This window comes from Bidens hawaiensis, unplaced genomic scaffold (assembly GCF_021521415.1).
Source record: "Bidens hawaiensis isolate Kalapana, Puna unplaced genomic scaffold, B.hawaiensis_p1.1 tig00021234_1, whole genome shotgun sequence".
Lineage (NCBI taxonomy): Eukaryota > Viridiplantae > Streptophyta > Magnoliopsida > Asterales > Asteraceae > Bidens > Bidens hawaiensis.
In genome coordinates, this window is record NW_027493290.1 from 49,026 (window position 1) to 71,110 (window position 22,085).

General features: G+C 38.0%; 1 protein-coding gene and 1 pseudogene across 1 annotated transcript; both read right to left on the reverse strand.

Moving 5' to 3' along the window:
- Positions 1 to 178: 178 nt before the first annotated feature.
- LOC143563070 (peroxidase 66-like) lies at positions 179 to 1,422 on the reverse strand. Its single transcript, XM_077050702.1, has 3 exons — positions 1,083 to 1,422; positions 792 to 980; positions 179 to 727 (listed from the first exon to the last, which is right to left on the reverse strand). The coding sequence occupies exons 1-3, from the start codon at positions 1,290 to 1,292 to the stop codon at positions 179 to 181; spliced, it is 948 nt and encodes a 315-aa protein (XP_076906817.1). The 5' UTR covers positions 1,293 to 1,422.
- A 7,716-nt stretch (positions 1,423 to 9,138) lies between these two features.
- LOC143563067 (protein HOTHEAD-like) lies at positions 9,139 to 11,268 on the reverse strand (annotated as a pseudogene).
- Between the last annotated feature and the right edge of the window lie 10,817 nt (positions 11,269 to 22,085).

The following is a 22,085-nucleotide window of genomic DNA, read 5'->3' on the forward strand; positions in this document are numbered from 1 at the left end:
TTTTACTTGCACACATTATCAAATCAAAGATATAAATAAACAAGGCAATATGCATGCTTTATTCACTATGTAAAAATTAAAATACAATACACTCAAGAAGCTTTTGTATAAAAATTGTAAAAAAAAAGTTTCAATCTTTCTCTTCCTCTTCCATCCTTCGCCTTCGCCCTCTCTCGCATTAATTCACGACATTACACTTCAGTCTGACTTCACCGTCTTCAATGACACCAACATTCCCAAGTTTGACCATCGAAGCTGCAAATTCTTTAAAGAACAGTTTCTCGTCTTTCGCATATGAATCCACAATCCCTTTAGTCCTGTAATCTCCATACAACGCTTGGTCTGACCCAAACACGCCCTTACCCATAATAATGTTTTTATAATAATCGTTATCGAACTTTGATGAAGTCGAATCCAAAAACGCCCCCGCATTGCGATCCTTGTTATGTATGGGACATTTCTTTTTTAGGGTCATAGCAAACTCACTATTAATGGTGGGATCAGTTGAGTTATGTATGCGGGCGCTAAATGAAGAACAGTGTGAGAATCCCAATGTGTGTCCGCCTGAAAGTGTGACCAAATCTTTGACATTTAATCCTCTTTTAGCAAAACTTTGAACAAGTGTTGTGGTGTTGGAGAATGGTGATGGCAGGTTTATAGTTTCGTTAGCTTTTGACATGCACCCGTCTTTCCTTCCTTTTAGCACAGGCCACCATGGACCTTGAGACTGGACATAAAACATGATGATTATGTGTGTAAATAAAAAGAAGACGGAAGTATAAAACTCGTACCATTGCGACTACATCTCTAGCAGCGATTGCTAACGCATCAGCACAAGAAACCGTGCGTGGGCATGCTTTTTCGATCTTTGCTTTGGCCTCCTCGATTACATAAAATGATCGAACCGAGATGTTTGGTGGTCCGTCTTTTTCTGCTTTGTTTCCTGATGTTGAGTCAAGCAACAATGACGCGTCACATCCCTAAATACAACAAACATTTAGATTATAAGTTCATGTTTAAGTATTAGTAAAAAGGTTAATAATAATAATAAGTTATGTGGAAGCATACTGCATAGTGCATACCCTAATGAAACAGTCATGGAAGAACATCCTAAGAAGTCGGGCCGGGACTTTAGGGTCATAAATAGAGGCATTACGAACCGTTTGATAGATAATATTCTCAGCTTGTGGGCATGTTTGATGATAGTAATCAGCAGTAAGTGCTGCTTGTGAAAATGGAATTACTGTTAGTATGAGAATAAACGCGGTTAATGAGGTGATAGTAATAGCCATTTGTTTTTCTAAGAAGCGGTTGAAGGCAGAGGATGATGAGTTCCATGGAAATGGTTGAAGTATTTATAGTACATGTAGTTGAAGATTGTTATGTACTTTTAAGCTACTCAAACTGTATGTTTTACATCTTTGTTGGGCTTCTAAACAAAGACATGAAAAAAGATAATAGAAGATTAGAAGGAGATTTGCTAAGAATAAATTTTGACAATTGAGTGGCAGTTAGAGGTGTACAAAACCGGTATTTTATTTCAAACCGAACCGGTTTTTAGGCTCAAACCGGTTCGGTTTAGAAACCGGTTTAGGAGCAAGAAAGGTTGAACTGATCCAACTTGATTCGGTTCGGTTTAGAAACCGGTTTAGGAGCAAGAAAGGCCGAACTGATCCAACTCGATTTGGTTCGGTTTAGAATTGGTTTAACTGGTTTTTTTCTCACACCGGTCCGGTTTTAAAACCATTTTGGCAGTTTAGAAGAGGAACCAATCTCAAAATCGGTGGGCTGGGTCGGTTTGGGACCCGATTTGGGTAAAACCGGTTTCTTGTCAAACCGGTTCAAGTCGGTTTGCAGTGAACCGGTCTCAAACCGTTTTTTTTTAACATTTCTAGTTGCAGTTGTGGAGATAGAGTTGGTTAGGATGTGGCAATCAGTTAGATGGTCAAATTAGGAAAGTTGGTAAAAGATGGAGTATTGTACTTTTGTACTTAGTTGTTCTTTTTTTAGGACTAAGGAACAAGAAATGAGGTTAGAAGAGATTGCTTTGTATTGAGATTTGGATGTAACATGCAATTATTTATAATAAATCATTGAGTAAATTACATGGATGGTCCATGTGATTCGGACCAGGCAATAAGAACTTCGGGTGTTCCGGTGTTCATCTAAATCAATATGTAGGAATGTGGAGACTCTTAACCGGACGCAAGCAACCGGATTCAAAAGGCTATAACCAAATCCCCCCAAGTCTATAGAACAAACTTGATCGAAATCCAAACGTTTTGTTCCTTACACTTCAAGCTAGCTCTAGCGTAGGAAGTGACGCCAAGACTGAAACCAAGGAAATGTCCGGGCTCTTAAAAAGACAGCCCAATCGTTTCTCTAAAAGAGTATAAGGACGTTTACATGGGATAATGAAATCCCTAAAAGCATTATACCATTATATAATAAATGATTTTATTTCAAATATTAAATTGATGAATAAACATTAATCTTAATTTTGGGCTTCTGGCTATGTGTTTAATCCCTTTTCGACTTATGATCGGAAGCCATATATTTAAGGAGAAAAAACATTATAATTGGTGAAATTTGGTTAACTGGTTTTCATTCTTGTTCATAAACCATGGATGAAGTTAAAACACATAGGTGTAAGAGAAACCAAATCAGTTAAGCTATTAAGACCATGGCCAATGCAAAATGTTTATCTTAGGTGCAGTGATGTTTGTGGTGAAGTGCATTTCATTTGGAGCATTGTGAGAGAAAATATAGAGAGGAGGAAAATATGTAACTAGCACGGTGATTTGACATGGACAAGGTGATGTGGCATGTGCATTAGCACTCTTACATTGATCATGGTTTAACAATATAGATATAAACATAATAGAAAGTAAGGAAATACACACAAATGACACAACAATCTACACTTCTTTGGGAAGAGAGAAAAAATCAATAGAATTAGGGGTGTCAACGGTCTGGTTTTAACGTTTTTCAGTGAGCTAAATTGTTAGTAACAGTTTGTGTCCGTCGAAAATCGAAAGTAGTAAATTAAAACTCAACAGTGACTAACTTTTGGTTCTTGTTTGATTTCACGGTTTGAGCTTTTAAGGCCTTAATATAAAATATACTACTTCATTTCCATTTCCATTTCCATTTCCATTTCCGTAACTTGGTTTTATTTTTCTGGAAATTCATGTCCACTACAACTATGATATTTGGGTTTTATTGTTTGATCTCATATTCAGTAGTACACTATATAGTTTATGGGATAGGTCTCACATTCTAACGGAAGAAACACGGATCCGCTTCCTTATACGGGTCCTGGATCTGATGAGTCCACAGGGTAGGATACAATAACAATCGACACAATATGAGTACAACTTCCCAAAGTTCAATGACTGGAACCTGCAAAACAGACACCGTGAGTCTCGTTACGGGAAGGACAAGAGAGGGGTCTTCCCGTAACCACCCTCCGGCGTGAGAATCAGTATAAGCTCTTAATAGAGAAAGTACCAAAGTAAACAGAGTAAGTACAGTGAGAGAATATGTTAGTGAATGTGAATCCTCCATACTTCATGCAGGTTGACAAGGTATTTAAGGATGTAGGAAGGTAATTGGGCCAGCTGTCCTCTTCTAGAAGATCTTGATAACTGCTTGGACGTGTGTCCCTTTGTGATAGGTTGGGCTATACGTCCCATGTGCATGGGTATAACAACCTGGACACGCGTCGCCTTATGATAGGACGTACCACACCCTGGCCATGTGCACGGTTATAACAACCTGGCCAGGTGTCCCTCACTTATTGGCTGGCGAGTCACGTATTCTTCAAGTAATGATCGTGGGCATTCTTCTAGAGGATAGTTAGTTGAAGACAACTCTCCAGTTGGCATTGCCTTCCGGTCATTTTGGCGGATAGATGTCCTATCTCGCGGATGACTTTTGAGGGTGCCTGGATGCTTCCGCGTGTGGTGCGAGGACGTTATTCCTTTACCGTGTTATGCGGGTGATCCATATGTTCCGCGTGTGGTATATGAGAGGTTCCTCTATGACCCGCGGGTGATACTTAAGGGTATTTGGGTCTTTTTAGTACCATACCTCTATACTAACCAATCATAAGTTGACACGTGTTACATATACTAAGAGAGGTGCACAAATTGGTTATTAGAAAAACCTGGGTTTGGGTAGAGGTGCACAAAACACAGGGAACCCGGAACCAGACCCGAAATAAATATCCGGAACCGGTTTTTTAATACCTGGGTTTTTAACACCCGAACCCGTACCCGTACCCGACCCTACCCGTAGGGTACAGATAGGGTATGCATTTTAGCACTAAAACCCGAACCCAAACCGGGCCCGATTTGTACCCGCTAATACCTGAAAACCCGAACTGCTTCCATACCCGAAACTGGGTTTTTCCAATACCCAAAACTGGGTATTTCAAATACCCGATGTATACCCGAAAAATACACCTAAAAAGTGCAAACTTACAAAAATCCAATCTATACCCGAAAAATACTCCAAAAAAACCCGAAAAAACCCGTAAATAGGATTTTATTTTCAATACCCGATAATAGGGTATTCAAATATTCGGTTTTAGAATACCCGGTTCTATAACCGACCCGATTATTACCAATACCCGGTCATACCCGCACCCAGTCATTTCCGAACCCGGGTATTTAAAAAACCCGATTTGTGCACCTCTAGGTTTGGGTATGATCGGGTATTAGCAATATCTGGGCCGGGTCCGGGTATTGACTCTAAAAACCATATCCTATGTATCGGGTTCGGGTCGGATATAGAACCGGGTATTCTAAAACCGGGTATTTGAATACCCTATTTCCGGGCATTGAAAAAACCATATTTTCGAGTTTTTTCAGGTTTTTTTCCAGATATTTTTCGGGTATAAAAATAGAATTTTTTAGGGGTTGCACTTTTTAGGGGTATTTTTCGGGTATTTTTTAGGTAATTTCATGTATAGATCGGGTATTTGAAAACTCGGTCTCGAGTATTGGAAATACCCGGTTCCGGGTATGGAACCGATTTGGGTTTTCAGGTATTACCGGGTACAAATCGGGTCCGGTTCGGGTACGGGGTTTGGTACTAAATGCATACCCTATCCATACCCTACGGGTAGGTACGAGTTCGGGTATTAAAAACCCGTGTATAAAAAAATCTGGTTCCGGGTTCTTTTTCGCGTTCGGTCCCAGGTTCGGGTTTTTTTTTTGCACCTCTACATATCTATACTATATCTAAAGAGAATCTCAAGGATCTCTTAATTTTTAAGAGGCTCAAACTTTTTTGCATAGTGTACTATTATTGCATGTTTTAAAGAGGTTAAGTGGAAGTTAAAAGGGTATTATGGTATTTTATTCAATAGCCTACCACGAACTCTTTTAATTGTTAAATTATAAATAAAATTTCTACCCTTCAACTATACACAACTTTTGTAAATTTTAATAATTATTCTTGTTCCACCTCTTGAGTTTACCCATATATTCCTCAATTTTATTTTATTTTTGTTTTTCTCTTATATCTTTGAATATATTAAGTTTTAAAAAATTTCAAACATACCGCTACGAAGTGCTTATTTTTGTCTACGTTTCGATATAAATTTTATTGAATATCGAGATACGGATAATAAGGTACAAATCATAGTTGCATCAACGTACAAGTCTTTTAAAAGTACTTTTTGATAGATTTTTCTCTTGAATAAGTTATTTAAATACATAGGTTTCCTCCAGTTTAGCTATAATTTTAACCAATCCTAGCTGTTGTGTGATATTGTGGTCATTATATTTTGTATTTTAACATTATTGAAACATATTAAATTCCTTATAAATGTTTTAATAACTATCATATACGTGTTTTATATACTTTTAATTTTATAGGATTTTATAAAATAAAAATAAATATTACCTAGATTTTGACCGGCAAATTGACCCAAATAAAATTTTCATATTGTGTGCATAACATTAATAATTTAAACCTCATTAGAAATAGATCTGATTAAAAGTACTCAAGTTTTATAGATATCATAATAATCAAGACGGACTCGAGTTTAAGGTTTCAACTTTAATTTCGAGCTGAGTTAAGCCAACGCGTTATGAAATTCAAGTCTAGGTCGAGCTAGCCTTGACTCGGCTAGGTTTAACTCGCTAACAACCTTTAAGTGTTATTCCCCGCTGTATCGCGCGGGTACCTGACTAGTACTATCAAATCAAATGAATTTTAAACATGTGTTACTTATGGGGGAATCTCATTCAAAGCAGGCTTAAATTAAACGTGGCCCATGAACAATATAATGAACCTTGGCCCAAGTGTCATATCCTGTCACATCAAAGTGGCCCATCTTTAAGAGGAAAAAAACCAAAAAGATGTAAGAAAACCCATACATTCATATGCTCGCGTTAAAGTGGTTTCACTCAAAGCGGGTCCCAAACCAACCCGCCCCGCCGGTTTTGAGTCCGGTTCTCCTTATGAACTACCAAACGGTTTTAAAACTGGACCGGTGTGAGGAAAAACCGGTTCTAAACCGAACCGAATCAAGTTGGACTAGTTCGACATTTCTTCTCTAAAACCGGTTTCTAAACCGAATCAATTTGAGTCAAATTGGTTTGGGTCATGGTTTGACCAAACCGGTTTTGTACACCTCTGGCTTGCATCTCAAATATTTGTCATTTTAAAAAATAGGGTTCTTTGATTTTACTCTTACTCTTGTCATTTTAGCCCTTGGTAAAAAACTAGCTAAGTGTAATTCAGCTCTATTTGATTTTACTTGTTGAAGGGAACTCTATTATTAAATCATCCGAACAAATTTTTTAAACTTGAATACGGTTATCTTTTTTTTTTGAAAAGGCGGTATTTTATATAAATAAATAAAAACAGTCCTAGCAAGTAGCTAGAACAAAAAAACATAAAACATTACAAATACAATAGAGGGTTCTTAAGCCACTCGATCCTAGAAATATTACATTTATGATTTCTGCTACTATACCATAAGAACGAGAAATTTAAAATTTCATCAAATATCGTTTCTTTGTTATGCCGATTCTTCTCAAATACCAAGTCATTTCTGAATCTCCAAATAATCCACCAAGTGACAAATATAATCATCCCGATCATATCTTTCTTATGAGTTTGGACTCTTAAAGTGTCCCACCAAGACATCAGCTCAATCGGAGCCAAAGAGGAAGACAACGGTAGGCCAAGCCAAGAAGCAACAAGACCCCAAATCCGATTAGCCACCGAGCACATACCGAAAACATGGTCAATAGACTCCTCATGATCATTACAGATAGGACATAAAGAACTCGGAATGTCTATACCCTTACTCACCAGATTGACTCTCATAGGAAGTCTCTTAAGTAACACCCTCCAAGCACAAATATTAACTTTTCTAGGAAGAAATTTGAACCATATTGTCTTTCGAGCCCACGAAGGAAGAATAAAGTCATCAATAACCTTCCTTACACCCTTAACCGTGAAGTCTGTCATATCCCCAAAACTCCAAATCCATCTATCTTGAGAATCCATTAAACTTACATGTCCTAACTCCACCATCAAATTATCAAATTGTTCACTTTCTCTCCCCCCTCTAATCTCTCTTCTCCAATTCCAAGAACCACCGTCTGCCCTTTGATTAACAAAACATTGCTTGTCCATTTCCAACGCATAAAGGCGAGGATATTTGACCGCCAACGTACTACTTGTCCCCCAACAGTCTAACCAAAATCTAGTTTCTTGACCATTTCCTATCTTTTTTTGAACAGCCGAAAGAGGAATTACTTCTAAATCGTGTAGTTTATTAAATGAGTTACACATAGACGACCACACACCCGACCCTAACCCACTATATTCACGATAGTTAGGATTCATTTCAACTCCATATATGGCTTTGATCAACTTAACCCACACACAATTGCTATCTGAAACAAACCTCCAACGCCACTTTTGTAAAAGAGCCTTGTTAAATGCCTCCAAGGAAACAATCTCGATACCTCCTTTCTCTTTAGAGGCCAACACTTGTTTCCAAGACACCCAATGAATTTTTCTTTCGTCATTTTTAAAACCCCAAAAGAACCGAGACCGAATTCTTTCCAAAACCTTCAAAACACTTGGAGGCACAACGAATAGGGAAAAGAAATAAATTCCCAAGGCTCCAAGGACCGAAGTGTTTAAAAGAGCTCTAGCTCCAATAGATAATAAATTCGACTTCCAAACCGAAAGACGAGTTTTGAATTTATCTATGATAACCTTCCAATCTTCAACCCTTTTCATACTCGAACCAACCGGTAAACCCAAATAGGTGAAGGGAATTTTAGCCTGAAGACAACCTGTCGAAGAAGCACGTAAAACCACCTCCTCATATGGGACCCCCACTCCATATAAATTAGATTTGAATAAATTTAACTTTAAACCTGAAGCCAAATAAAAACAATTCAAGATCTGAACAATACCATTTATATGCCTCCGACCATTCCCCCAAACATATAGCGTCGTCAGCATAAAATAGATGAGATATCCGCCCTCCATTTCTACCAATTCGAGCTCCTTTAAAAATACCCGCTTCAATAGCATCCTCCATGGCCACATGTAACCCTTCCATAGCTATTAAAAAAAGAAACGGAGATAAAGGATCACCTTGACGTAAACCTCGATGCATCTCGAATTCCAAAGTCGAACTTTCATTTGAATACGGTTATCTTTATTTATCTATCTTTTTAAAACGACCATTTGGAATACTGACAGACCACTGATCAACTCAATCATCTCTATTCCACCGAAAAAACCCTCTAAACCAACCTGTAACCAAATGGTTAGTTTGATGTTACAGTCTTTAATATTATTCTATTTTTGTGGATCATTAATTATCAAGTCTATGTGTTCTAGTTCGGCGATAATATAAATGCATGACTATTTTTAGATCATGTACACAATAACAATCATGTTTGGAAATAGTAATCAGAAAATTGTCAACACATTGTAAATTGTAACAAACAACATTTAAACTAGTTCTGGAAAGTTTTCTTAATGTGGCATATGATGTTGATAACACATAAATGTTTTTCATATTAATTTGCAATCTTTTCAACCAACTCTCTTATTTTTTCTATCTCAAAGAAACCATCTGACATTACATAGGTACTTCATAAAAACATGTGATAGTATATGTAATTAAGCATCAATGTATATAATATATGATAATAATAATATATAAATTGTATATAAAAACATAAGTTATGTTTTCCCCATGCACATTTAGCTACTTCCTTTGATGAGCAGATCTTTCTTCTAGCATTTTTATCCCCATATATCTGTAATGGTCATAATATATAACAAAAAAAAAATTGTTAGTTGATATTTTAATTTTAATCTATTATTTTTATAAATATTTATTGAACAATATGAATATATATACCTTCCAAGCATCATCATAGTAGCTTGAGGGTTTGTTCCAGGGGAATTTAAAAGAGTTGAACTATCAATAACACGCAGTGCGGATACACCGATAACTTTATAGTTGCGATCAATAACTCTATCAACTTGACAACCACCATGATAATGCCATATGGTCATCACCGTGTCTTTGCAATATTGCGCTAAGTCAAACGGGGCGTTCACATGCCTAGGTCTCAAGTTTAAAGGCAACGCGACCACTAAAGCAAACAAATCTTGAACCGATAGCAAAGGATCACGAAAATTCGACAATGGTTTTGATTCTAACACCTTTATAATGGTTTCCAAGCCTTCAACGCACGATTGAAGGTCTTGAGGGTCTTGGAAGTAGTTAAATGTGACTTTAGGATTATCATCTGGTTTTTCTGTAACGAGCTCGAGACTGCCGAAAGAGAGTGGGCCCATCACCTTTTCGAGGATCAATCCGGCGTTAGCTCCTGATAGATCCAAGTCGAAGCGATGACTTGTGGTCTGAAATAATGCACCAAAATAAAATATTCACATGTAAAAGTGAATTATGTGGTTCTTCTTTTTCTTAATATATTATTAATTCTGGAATAAACGTCATAAAATTCTAAATAATATATACCTGGTTAGAAATGAGTCCAAATTTGTAACCCACTTTTTGTAGCAATGGCAAGTTAATATGGGTACTAGCGGCTTCAATGAAGCTCCCGAATCAGGTAATACCCACAACCTCAATCAATGAAATCTCTACGGGCTGGCGTGAAGGAATGAGTACTAAATTCATCGGGTTATCAGATAACCCCTGTCCAACCATGGGCTGGTCCAACAACACCTTAATTCCATGGGCCGTTAGATGTCCCGAAGGCCCAATTCCACTCAACATCATCAACTGTGGGCTCCCAAGCGTGCCCGCTGATAATATAACTTCGTTCATCGTTGACCCTTCGTTTAAAAAAGCTGTGTGCATTTTCCCTTTCGAGTCCACGTACAATACTCCGTGGGCCCGTAGCTCTACACCGTAAAAAAAATAAAACACAAAGTTTAAAGCTATTAAAACGTGTTGTTTTTTCCGACATTCGCTTAACCCGACCCGATATGTTTTGAACCATTTCATAAAAAAATAAAAATTAAAAAATAATAAAATAATAAAAAAATAAAAAATTTGATACTAAAGAAGTTTTAGCCCATTACAGTTGCATTCAATGTAGTTACCATGTGGTTTGAATAATATTTGGTGCACAGTTGCATTTAAGTACACAACAATGTTGCTTGGATCAGCATACTCTAACAAATCGGCAGCCGTGTGCCGCTTGCCGTCGCGGTCGAAAATGCTACCGCCAACTTTCGTCCCGTATATATGCTCATACGTAAACCCATTATCGGGCAACACTCCAGCTTCCAACAACCCGTCTCTAACCGCCGCTTGCCACGCCAACACCTTCGGCTCAAACGCCACTTTCTTTTCAACCCACTCGTATGACTCCTTCACCAGCTGCGGGTCCCACCCGGCTCTGCTGACAAAGTCAGCACTAGCCCTGGTGAAAAAACCCGCGTTCAGGGCGGACCCACCACCCAGAACACGGGCCCTTTGGTTGACAACCCCATCAGTGGACACAAAGGTCTGGGAAGCCGAGGTGGGACCCAGGTTTGCTAGTGTGTCTAGGAAACCGTTAATGGTGTTGACTGATGGGATTCCGTACGGTAAATCACCTCTTTCGAGGACTAGAACTTTTGCGGATTGTGAAAGTGTCGCTGCCAATGCGCACCCGGATGTTCCACCGCCGATTACTATGTAGTCGTAGGATGACTCCGTCAACGCCTCGGTCGCGTCTTTAGCAAATGTCATATACGGAGCTGAAAATAATAAAGAAATTTTATTTTTTTCAACGGTAAGAGAAACTTTTTTTTCTTTTCAGTGTTTAAATAAAAACAGAAAGTAAACAGACAATAAGTTATGCGTGCAAACAAAATATTACTTACATTTTTCGGAGGCCGAAGGTGAAGCAAATAAAAAAAAGAAAATTGTAAGTTTTTAACGGCAAGAGAAACTTTTTTCTTTTCAGTGTTTATATCGAAACTAAAAGCAAACAGGCAATAAGTTATGTGTACAAACAAAATATTACTTACATTTTCCGGAGGTAGAAAGTGAAGCAAATGATATAATAAATATAAATATACTTTAAGTTTTTGACGGCAAGAGAAAGTTTTTTTCTTTTCAGTGTTTATATCAATACAAAAAGCAAACAGGCAATAAATTGTGTGTACAGCTACAAACAAAATATTACGTACGTTTTTCAGAGGTGGAAGAGGAAGCGAATAATACTATGAGCGAAAACAAAAACCGGAAAACGAAGGGCGACCGCCGTGTGAAGCTGTTGTAATCCATTAGCGAAAACAAGAATGTAGTGAAGGGGATGAACAACCAGCGTTGGGTTTATAAGTAATGGCAAACAATAGCTTAAATTTTAGTGACGAGATAGTGACGACATATATATAACCTTCCTCTTCTTCGTGTGCAAATTTTCCCATCCGTTTACATATTTATATATATATATATTTGAATTTATTGCCAACTAATCAACGTCTATCACTTGCATTGTTAAGGTAAATAGTTTTATTTTAGTAATGACATAAATTCTAATCCTTATTGATTAATATGAGTTTATGGATGGTAATGAGTTGGGTTTTGTAACATTCGTCATTTTCGATCTTTTTTGTATTTGTATTTGTATCAAAACCCGATCCGATTTGTAAACCAAATCTTTCACTAATATAAAATGTTGGATTTTTATGTTTCATAATCATCTCTTACCTTTTGCATTTGTTACTAGATTGTATTATTTAAACCTTTTTTTTAAAAAAAACACATGCAAGTATTGATATAAAACAAGGAAAACAAGTTTTACTCCTTCCATATATAAACAACCCCATCCTCTTCATTATTCTTTGCTCATTCATCTTCTTTCTCTCCCAAATAAAGTTTATATCTCTAACCTCTAAGGTTCTTAATAATCAAGCAATAACCTTATTTAATTCTTGTTTGTTACTTATTAATTCATATCTTGTGGCACAACATATATATATAATATGCACCCCTTGTTTCCTTCGGCTTTCATCTTCTTCGGGAGGTGATATGCTACAAGGCAAGGCTACATGGAGAACTCCTTGTAGTTCTTGTATATATTATTTTCCTTTAATGCTTTCCTAGTCTTGTTCATATTGTAAGTAGTTTAGCTTTTAATTCATGTTTAAAGAGTTTCATGGTATTGGTTATGAAGTCACTAGTCTCGGTTTTATCCCGAGATTAGACGCGAATCAAGACAGAACCAAGACCAAACTCTTGTTTACTAGTCTTGTTTATACTATTTCCCTTTAGTGCTTTTGTTTATATTGTAAGTAGTTTAGTTTTAATTCATGTTTAAAGAGTTCCATGGTGTTGGGTATGAAGTCACTAGTCTAGGTTTCGTCCCGAGATTAGACCCGAATCAAGACCGAACCAAGACCGAACTCTTGTTTACTAGCTTTTGTTTAAAATAGTTTTGTTTACTAGTTTTGTTTAAAATAGTTAAATAAACATGTTTATGAAAGATTTGAACCTTGTAACTTCTAAAACCATTTTGATAGTTCTATGGTATTTGGGTATGTGGCAACCATCCTCGGTATCATTCCGAGTCAAGGACCGAACCAAAACCGAACTAAACCGAGTTCACTTGCCTAAGACACACAAGTGTGTTTTTGGCCATCGAAACTCATCTTTTCTTCAAGAATGTATTTTAAACTAATTTTAAGTATTTTATCAACTTACTTGGTGTGTCGGTATCCAACTTGATCTTATAACAAGCTTGGACCGGTGATACCAAATACACACTTAACGGACGTTAAGGTTCTTCATAATAGAACTATATACTTGGTTAAGTCTTTCGATTTTATTGAGTTATCTCAAAACATTTTGGAAAGTTAACTTTGAGTTTAGTTAATTATCTAGACCCAAGTTAACAAATCCGAACACTCGATTAAAACCTTGTTTTGGTGTTCATATACCCAAAGGGTCTTGCATTAGTGCATTATAACCCACATAAGTTACTTAACATAGGTTGAGTAATAATTATGAATAAAATACCAAGACCCGGTTTCGAGTAAACTTACTTTTTAGAACATGTCTTTAATTTCCCAAGTATTTACATTTTTAAACCATAAACTTCATTTATTTACTTTACTTGTCATATTTTATTTTAAACCCTTCCAAGACTACCTACTAACTTAAGACCCGTTTAATCTAGGTCTTGCTCGTTAAACCCGATCTCCGATTATTCACGAATCAATCTTTCAAGTTACTTAGTTAACGTGAGTACATTTCATCCCCCGTTTTCACTTTTATCTTTTGGGGGTAACATGCATACTTATTCAAACAAAATTGATTTATATTATACTCATTTCTCAAACCACAAACTTTAGGGTATATGATGCTAGAATACTTGCTCTATTGTGTGTTATATGTCTCATATGCTTTACGTGCGCGAGTGTTTATTTTTATGTTGTTGTTGAGCCTCATTAAGTATGATCATACGCTCCCCTAACTACTTAGCCTTGTGCTAGTAGAATAGGGCCTCATTATCCAAGTATGTCGGTATTCTTACCGATTAGAAAGGATCCTCATTTACATATGTTTTATATACCATGATTTATGCTTTTATTTATAGTCTCATATACGTTTGTGGATTTCACTCATATTATATATACTCAAAACTATGAAATTGCTCACCAACATACGTGTTGACAAATGTTATTTTATGCATGTTACAGGTTTGATTATTACTTGAGTTGGAGTTTGAAGACGTCATTCTATTTTGATACCGCTAGGTTATTAGAAGAATGAACAATATCTATTTCTTATGTTTTGATGTTATTTGTATGAACAATATGTGTTACTTTGGTGATTGAATGAAATTAATGAGTTGATTAAATATTGTCACTTTAATAGTGTCTTGTGTATTTGTCCAACCACGTTGCACCCGGCATGTTCCGCCGCCTTTGGTCGGGGTGTGACAGATTGGTATCAGAGCCAAGACTATAAGATAGGTGGTTAGACGTAACGGCCTAGTATAGTTTTGCTTTAGGGTCCTTATACGTGTTACCCTACTTGATTGTTCATTACACTTATACATTTAATTGCTTATTTATTTCATTTAATCTTCAAAAATATACACATGCACACACTCTCATAGTATTCCAAGGTATCCTTACCTTAAAACGCAAAAACATTAGTTTTCATAATGTGTTTTATGGATCACAAACTTAATTTGGATCCCGTTATTTAAGATCTCCTTAAAGGTTGCATTTATATCGGGTTTGTAGCCATCATGGAAAGCGAAACACTATGAAACGACCATTTGACAAAAAGATTCCAAGAATCGAAGGTGATATACTTACCTGGGATGGTTGAATTATAGTGTGCGTTTTCTAGGCTTACAAATCGTGTTATATATGTCAATACTTTAAGTTGTCGAATGCAAGCGTTCCGGTTGCCTCCTTATATTTTTTTGGTGTTAAAAATACAAGTTGTTTTTAACATCTCGTTGTATCTCCGTTTTTATTATATGTTATTATCGTTATTTGAGTCACAACAACATAATTAAGACGCGGTGGTACGTGCACATGTTCGACTCCACCTATTATTTTATACAACTTTATTTGTCGGGATATCAAACCCTGGTGATTTCATGTACGATTTTCCCGACTATATATATAAATTTCAAAATCTCAAAACCTCCAATTTTTTAATGGAAAAAGTTTGAAACTTATAAATATATATACATTTTTATCTTTTGATGTAAGTATAAAATGGTTTTAACTAACATTCTCATTCTCATAACTCTAGGATTCACAATCATTAAACCCTACATTTATTCTTTTTCCCTCATACTTATATCAATTACCCCAAACTTATACCATTTCTCTTTTATTATTTTAGAATGCCTCCAATCCGTCACCAACTACGCAAGCCGAGCTCCGGTCGTCGGATGGCCGCAATGGTAGCAAAAGAAATCGCGGCTGTGATTCCCGGACTCATAACTCAAATCCAAGCCACCCAACCCACCGTTACTCAAACCACACCCAACCCCATACCTTTCTCTTTGAAAAACTTCACTAGTGTCAACCCATCCCAATTCTTTGGTAAGAACTGTGCCACCACTTTGTTACAATGGTTCGAGAAAATGGAAAGTGTGTTTACTCTTTGTGAGTGCCCCGAACTCAAAAAGACCACATATGCCTCTAGCATGTTTGAGAATACCGCCCACACTTGGTGGAATAGCGAGATTTCCACCCATGGAGCGGAAGTAGCTATGGCTTACTCATGGACCAAGCTCAAAGAAGTCATGATGAAAAAGTTTTGCCCAAAACATGAACTTCAAAAACTCGAATCCGAATTTTGGGAACTCAAGCAAGAGAGTGGTGACAACTCCACCTACTCCAACCGCTTTCACGAGCTTAGTCTCTTGGTTCCTCACTTGGTCACTCCCCTCGAAAGGGCTATTGACAAGTATGTCGGCGGTTTGCCTATGCAAATCCGCGACTCGGTGATGAGTCGCAACCCGCAAACCCTTCATGATGCTATTACCTTCGCCGGTGCTCTTTCTGAAAACTATGTCAAATACGGTACCCTCTCCATCAAGAAAACGAGTGACAAGAGTAAGTCCGAACCAACCCCTCAAGCTAAAGTCGACCCACAACCTCAAGCCATCAACTACTCCAATTCCACCCACCACACCAAAAAGAAAATCAAACCAAACTACCGAAACTATGCTGTCACCCACCCATCACAACCTCAATCTCAATCCCACGCACTCCAAAACCGAAAACCGTATTCCGGCCCGCACCCATTATGTAACACTTGTCAACGTCATCATCCCTCCTACTCTGCTTGTCGCCACTGCACCAAGTGTAACCGCTATGGTCACACTAACAACGTGTGTCGAGAAGCCTCTCGTGGGCAACCCGCTCCACCGAGGTTTGCCCCATCCAACCAAAATCATCCCACTCCTTTTGCTCAAAACCCTCCATCCCAACCTAGGGCTTGTTTCAATTGTGGAGACCCAAATCACTTCCGCAATGCTTGTCCTCGACTTGCTCTTGTTAACCAAGCCCAAATCATACCCACACCCTACTACCATACCCAAGCCTACCAAGTTCAAACTTATCAACCCCAAATCCCGCAACTCTTGGCTCCTCCCGCTCAACCGATCCAAGCCATGCAAGCCCTTCCTCCTCCACCATATCTGTAAGCCATGCAAGCTCTCCCACCTCCTCCAGCTCAACAAGTTAACCACGGCAACCAAGGGCGTGCCTTTATGATGAACGCCAACCAAGCTCAAGTTGCCAACGATGTGGTGAACGGTACGTTTTTAGTAAATGAGCATTTAGCTTCAATTTTATTTGATACCGGAGCTGATAGGAGTTTTGTTTCTTTTAAATTCGAATCTATTCTTGGCGTATCTCGCACTAAACTTTCTCGCCCCTTTTCTGTCGAAGTCGCCAATGGAAATTCCATCATCATCGATTCGGTCATTCGCGATTGTATCCTCACTCTTTGCAAGCACGAGTTCTCGATCGACCTCATCCCGATGCAAATGGGAAGCTTCGACATCATAGTAGGCATGGATTGGTTAGCTTTGCACCGTGCCGAAGTCGTTTGTTATGACAAATTCATTCGCACTCGTCAATGGCAAAATTCTCAAAGTCTTTGGCAAAACGATCCCCAAGAAACTCAACCTTATGTCTTGCTCTCAGTCTCATAAGTACTTGCGCCAAAAGTACGTTCCATTCCTAGCCCAAGCGGTGGTGAAAGATCCAAAAGAAAAGAAGATTCAAGACATTCCCGTTGTTTGTGAATTTCCCGGCGTTTTTCCCAAAGACGTCTCTGGTCTTCCACCCGTTCGTCCTCTTGAATTTCGAATCGACCTTGTGCCCGACGCGACTCCCGTAGCCAAGGCTCCTTACCGCTTAGCCCCTTCGGAATTGCAAGAGTTATCGAATCAACTCCAAGAACTCTCCGATAAGGGCTTTATCCGTCCAAGCTCTTCTCCTTGGGGTGCTCCCGTCCTCTTCGTGAAAAAGAAAGATGGCTCGTTTCGCATGTGTATCGATTACCGTGAACTCAATAAACTCACCATTAAAAATCGTTACCCCTTGCCTCGCATCAACGACCTCTTCGATCAACTTCAAGGCGCAACTTGCTTTTCCAAAATCGATCTTCGATCGGGTTATCATCAATTGCGTGTTCATGAAGACGACATTCCAAAAAATGTGCTTTTCGTACTCGGTATAGACATTACGAATTTTTGGTTATGCCTTTCGGATTAACCAATACACCTGCGGTATTCATGGACCTCATGAACCGTGTTTGCAAACCATTCTTGGATAAATTCGTGATTGTTTTTATCGATGACATTCTTATCTTCTCCAAAACCCGAGCCGAACATGAACATCATTTACGTTCCATTCTTGATCTCCTAAGAAAAGAACAACTTTATGCCAAGTTCTCCAAATGTGAATTTTGTTTAAAAGAGGTTCAATTTTTGGGTCATGTCGTCGACGATAAAGGTATTCATGTTGATCCCGCCAAAATCGAGGCCGTAAAAGATTGGAAGACACCATCCACACCCACAGAAATCCGATCTTTCCTTGGTTTGGCCGGGTATTATCGGCGATTCATTCTATACTTCTCTAAAATCGCGTTACCCCTCACCGCACTAACTCATAAAGGAGAACCTTACAAATGGGAACCGAAACAAGAAGAAGCTTTCCAAACTCTAAAGCATATGCTTTGCAACGCTCCCGTCCTAACCCTTCCCGATGGAAACGACGACTTTGTGGTATTTTGCGATGCATCCAACCAAGGTCTCGGTTGCGTTCTCATGCAACGAGGTCAAGTTATCGCATATGCCTCAAGGCAACTCAAGGATCACGAAAAGAATTATACGACTCATGATCTCGAACTTGGTGCCGTCGTTTTCGCTCTCAAAATCTGGAGACATTATCTTTATGGCACAAAGTGTGTTGTATTCACCGATCTCAAAAGTCTACAACACATCTTTGACCAAAAAGATCTCAACATGAGACAACGTCGATGGGCCGAATTACTTAGTGATTACGATTGCGAAATTCGCTACCACCCCGGTAAGGCGAATGTTGTAGCCGACGCCCTTAGTCGTAAAGTTAATGTCAAATCCGTTCTGCTTCATAGCATCATCATTCAAACCGATCTCCAAGACCGCATCTATCGAGCCCAATGCACCTCCATTGATGAATGCAATATGTATTATGAAATGGCATGTGGAGCCGAACTTCAACTTGAAACCAAACCCGATGGCTTGCTTTATTTCCTCAACCGTTTGTGGGTTCCCGATCGTGATGAACTTCGTACTTTCATTCTCGATGAAGCTCATATGTCACGGTATTCCGTACATCCCAATGCGGATAAAATGTACATCGATCTTCGATCTATTTATTGGTGGCCGAGTATGAAAAAGGACATAGCACTTTATGTATCGAAATGTCTTACTTGCTCAAAGGTTAAAGCCGAACATCAAAAACATTTTGGTTTACTCGAGCAACCTCCTATCCCCGTCTGGAAATGGGAAGGCATCGCTATGGACTTTATCACCAAATTGCCTCCCACACAAAAGCAAAATGATAGCATTTGGGTCATTGTTGATCGATTAACCAAATCGGCTCACTTCTTCCCAATCCGCGAGAAGTACTCCGTTGAACAACTCGCTCAAATCTATGTTCTTGAGATTGTATGCCGCCATGGTATTCCATTGACCATCATTTCTGATCGTGACGCTCGTTTCACATGCCGTTTTTGGAAATCGCTTCAAGAAGCCTTGGGAACTCGCCTCGATCTTAGCACCGCTTACCATCCTCAAATCGATGGCCAATCCGAACGCACAATCCAAACTCTCTAGGATATGCTTCGATCTTGTGTTCTTGATTTTGGTGGAAATTGGGATTCTCATCTCCCACTTATTGAATTCTCATACAATAATAGCTATCATTCTAGCATTGAGATGACTCATTTCCAAGCTCTTTATGGTCATAAGTGTCGTTCTACGATTTGTTGGAACGAGATTGGCGAAGCCCAAATCACTGGTCCCGAGATTGTTCAAGACACTACCGATCGTATCGATCAAATCCGCAAAAATCTCCTTGCTGCTAGAAGTCGCCAAAAGAGCTATGCCGACAAACGGCGAAAACCTCTCGAGTTTAATGTTGGCGACTTTGTCCTTCTCAAAGTATCTCCTTGGAAGGGGGTAGTCCGTTTTGGAGAGAAATGAAAACTAGCACCCCGTTTTGTAGGCCCATTCAAAATCCTCGAAAGGATTGGAAAAGTGGCTTATAAACTCGATTTACCGCAAGAACTTGCCGGTGTTCATCCCACCTTTCATGTCTCAAACCTCTAAAAGTGCTTAGCCGAAGGTAACCTCCATATACCTCTCGACGAAGTACGTATCGATGAAACCTTGCAAATGATCGAAAAACCCGTTGAAATCGTGGACCGCAATGAGAAACGAACCAAACGTAGCCACGTCCGTTTAGTTAACGTCCGTTGGGAATCACGGTGTGGCGCTGAATTTACTTGAGAACGAGAAGACGAGATGAAGGAAAAGTACCCGCACTTATTTATTACGGATTCTTCTTAATTTCGGGACGAAATTTCCTAAAGTAGGGAAGACTGTAACATTCGTCATTTTTGATCTTTTTTGTATTTGTATTTGTATCAAAACCCGACCCGATTTGTAAACCAAATATTTCACTAATATAAAATGTTGGATTTTTATGTTTCATAATCATCTCTTACCTTTTGGATTTGTTACTAGATTGTATTATTTAAACCTTTTTTTAAAAAAAAAAACACATGCAAGTATTGATATAAAACAAGGAAAACAAGTTTGACTCCTTCCCTATATAAACAACCCCATCCTCTTCATTATTCTTTGCTCATTCATCTTCTTTCTCTCCCAAATAAAGTTTATATCTCTAACCTCTAAGGTTCTTAATAATCAAGTAATAACCTTCTTTAATTCTAGTTTGTTACTTATTAATTCATATCTTGTGGCACAACATATATATATAATATGCACCCCTTGTTTCATTCGGCTTTCATCTTCTTCGGGAGGTGATATGCTACAAGGCAAGGCTACATGGAGAACTCTTTGTAGTTCTTGTATATACTATTTTCCTTTAATGCTTTCCTAGTCTTGTTCATATTGTAAGTAGTTTAGCTTTTAATTCATGTTTAAAGAGTTTCATGGTATTGGTTATGAAGTCACTAGTCTCGGTTTTATCCCGAGATTAGACCCAAATCAAGACAGAACCAAGACCAAACTCTTGTTTACTAGTCTTGTTTATACTATTTCCCTTTAGTGCTTTTGTTTATATTGTAAGTAGTTTAGTTTTAATTCATGTTTAAAGAGTTCCATGGTGTTGGGTATGAAGTCACTAGTCTCGGTTTCGTCCCGAGATTAGACCCGAATCAAGACCGAACCAAGACCGAACTCTTGTTTACTAGCTTTTGTTTAAAATAGTTTTGTTTACTAGTTTTGTTTAAAATAGTTAAATAAACATGTTTATGAAAGATTTGAACCTTGTAACTTCTAAAACCATTTTGATAGTTCTATGGTATTTGGGTATGTGGCAACCATCCTCGGTATCATTCCGAGTCAAGGACCGAACCAAAACCGAACTAAACCGAGTTCACTTGCCTAAGACACACAAGTGTGTTTTTGGCTATCGAAACTCATCTTTTCTTCAAGAATGTATTTTAAACTAATTTTAAGTATTTTATCAACTTACTTGGTGTGTCGGTATCCAACTTGATCTTATAACAAGCTTGGACCGGTGATACCAAATACACACTTAACGGACGTTAAGGTTCTTCATAATAGAACTATATACTTGGTTAAGTCTTTCGATTTTATTGAGTTATCTCAAAACATTTTGGAAAGTTAACTTTGAGTTTAGTTAATTATCTAGACCCAAGTTAACAAATCCGAACACTCGATTAAAACCTTGTTTTGGTGTTCATATACCCAAAGGGTCTTGCATTAGTGCATTATAACCCACATAAGTTACTTAACATAGGTTGAGTAATAATTATGAATAAAATACCAAGACCCGGTTTCGAGTAAACTTACTTTTTAGAACATGTCTTTAATTTCCCAAGTATTTACATTTTTAAACCATAAACTTCATTTATTTACTTTACTTGTCATATTTTATTTTAAACCCTTCCAAGACTACCTACTAACTTAAGACCCGTTTAATCTAGGTCTTGCTCGTTAAACCCGATCTCCGATTATTCACGAATCAATCTTTCAAGTTACTTAGTTAGCGTGAGTACATTTCATCCCCCGTTTTCACTTTTATCTTTTGGGGGTAACATGCATACTTATTCAAACAAAATTGATTTATATTATACTCATTTCTCAAACCACAAACTTTAGGGTATATGATGCTAGAATACTTGCTCTATTGTGTGTTATATGTCTCATATGCTTTACGTGCGCGAGTGTTTATTTTTATGTTGTTGTTGAGCCTCATTAAGTATGATCATACGCTCCCCTAACTACTTAGCCTTGTGCTAGTAGAATAGGGCCTCATTA